Below are 2,208 nucleotides of genomic sequence, written 5' to 3'. Positions count from 1 at the left end.
TAGTTGTGATTTCAGAAAGACAGTTATATAGCTTGGTAACAAATTGTTTATCACTATCTGGCGGTCTATAGCAAACAGCCACTATCACGGGGGCGTCGTAGCGACGTACACACAAACAGCTTCCAAGTCGGTAAGAATCAGTATAATCCGAGACGGAATATGATTTTTTATAGCTAAAAGCACACCTTCCCTACCCCCTTCTAGCGGATCTATCACACATATACACACGAAAGTTTGGATACAAAGGAAAAAGTTCACTATCAGATATATCGGGGCTTAGCCACGTCTCGGTAAGAATCACAAAATATGCCTCCAACCAAGGAAATCACATCATCTCTTTTACGTAAGAAGCTTCTAATGTTAGTAAATAAAATAGAATGATAAGACGGTTTGTTAGAGATATCACGGCGTTTTGCAGGTTGATTGGGTGACGAAAAACGAAATGAACGCTGGCATTGCTATGCACTTTTTTCCTTCACGGCACCAAGAGCAACCTCAAATACATAACACTTATTATCTGAAAATAGCTTATCGTGACGCCGCTTGTAAATCGTGCCTTTAGGCTTGGAAAAATCAAGAAGCTGATGGCGCGCAAGTCGGACAGAAATGGGAAAATCTTCACTGATAGCTACACGTGTCCCTTTGAGCTTAAATGCCGAGGAAAGAATGCCTTTTTTATCCTTAAATGAAGAAAACTTTACAATTTTAGGGCGACATTTTTGTGGATTGAACGCTCCCAAGCGGTGCTCTCTTTCAATTTTGCTTAATTCGACATTTATGCCTAGGTTTCTGGAACAGAGGCCAGTTACCAAGCCCTCGGACTGGGCCCACGTCTCCCTGTCGGTGTCACTGACGCCAGAAAATAGAAGGTTGTTACGACGGGAACTGCCCTCCGCGTCGTCACAAGGAGTTTTCAGCTGCGAAAGTTCGTTTAGAGCTGTAGTAAGCTGAGGTTCGGTAGGTGTGACGCTACCGATTTCCTTCTGCTTTAGTAAATCGAGTTCAGTTGTTAGGTTGCTAACGCGTTCTTCTAGAGCGGAAGCAGATTTTTCGCTTTCTATATTTTTCTGTGCTAGTAGGTTTACCTCTTGTTGCAGCAGAGCAAGGCTACTCTGAAGTTTCGCGACTGTCTGCAGAAGCGCAAGGAATTCATCCTCTTGCTGCTTGCTCATAGGGCCTGGGTTCATCTCTACATCCCCAGACATCAAAAGCAACAAAGCTCTAAAAGATTCAATACACGCTCCGGGGCATGGAAGCACAATTAGGGGAACATAGTTCGACCTAAAACAGTGGCAAGGTTTACGATTACTAACCTGCGGCAAGACGAAAAACATAAGCCACCTCATCGCTGCAAATCTTCCATGCCCACTGGCGCGCTGTAGCCGGGGGGGGGGGGGGGGGGGGTAGGGGGGGGGGGGGGTAGGGGGGCGGGGGTCCCTTCGTAGGCGCTTCCGTTGATGTCGCTGTGGGTGGCGTAGCACGAGCGAGGTCCTCTGAGATCTTGATCCCAGCAGGAAACACTGTAGTCGACAAGCGCGTGGCGGATGGTAGCTCGCGGCCCGTAAACCGGAGCAAAGCTGCCCCGTCATTGTGTAGCCAGCTGGATGGGGACGCACGCGCTGACACGTTCAGGAGCTGCGGCAAGACGAAAAGCATGAGCCACCTCATCGCTGCATCGTATATTTGAGCCCCTCAACGTTACGAGGCCATTAAAAGTACCAAGATTTGTTTCAGAATAGCGCGGCAGTGTCAAAATCGAAGGCTTCAAAATTGAACTATCTAGCAACGAAAACAATCTGGAAAGGCATCGCAAGGTGGCTACCGTGCCATCATTTTTTTTTCGTCGACTACTCACAGCATACGGAGGGAGTTGATATGCCGAGGCCATCACAGTACTTGGTTCCGTAGACAACTTACGAAACTGTATTTACTAGTTTTGCTGCTGTGGGCTCGTCCGACCATTGGAAATAAAGTCTGTTGCTTGGATATACTTTGTAGGTGGTTTCACTCAGCTTGTTTTGTGGTATGGGTGAGGATTGTGCGCTCGACCTTGAAAAATTGGATGTTCGGTGCTGCTTCACCGTAATAAATAGCTTTAATCGACTGTACACTAGATGTTCGAGTTTCTTGCGAAAGATAGTGCCGTCTATTTGAGATCGAGCCTGCGCCCGCTGGGTCCGCATTCCGCAGTGTACGGTATACTAAAGC

General features: G+C 47.3%; 1 protein-coding gene across 1 annotated transcript; it reads right to left on the bottom strand.

Annotated features, from left to right (window-relative positions):
- Positions 1-458: 458 nt before the first annotated feature.
- LOC115332556 lies at positions 459-1,367 on the bottom strand (the record flags this gene model as incomplete). Its single annotated transcript, XM_029994966.2, has 1 exon — positions 459-1,367. A coding segment is annotated over one exon (909 nt), but the record flags the coding sequence as incomplete, so codon positions are not given.
- Between the last annotated feature and the right edge of the window lie 841 nt (positions 1,368-2,208).

Source organism: Ixodes scapularis, unplaced genomic scaffold, assembly GCF_016920785.2.
Source record: "Ixodes scapularis isolate PalLabHiFi unplaced genomic scaffold, ASM1692078v2 PGA_scaffold12__126_contigs__length_90152505, whole genome shotgun sequence".
Classification (NCBI taxonomy): Eukaryota; Metazoa; Arthropoda; class Arachnida; order Ixodida; family Ixodidae; genus Ixodes; species Ixodes scapularis.
This window is presented reverse-complemented; position numbering and strand designations above follow the sequence as displayed.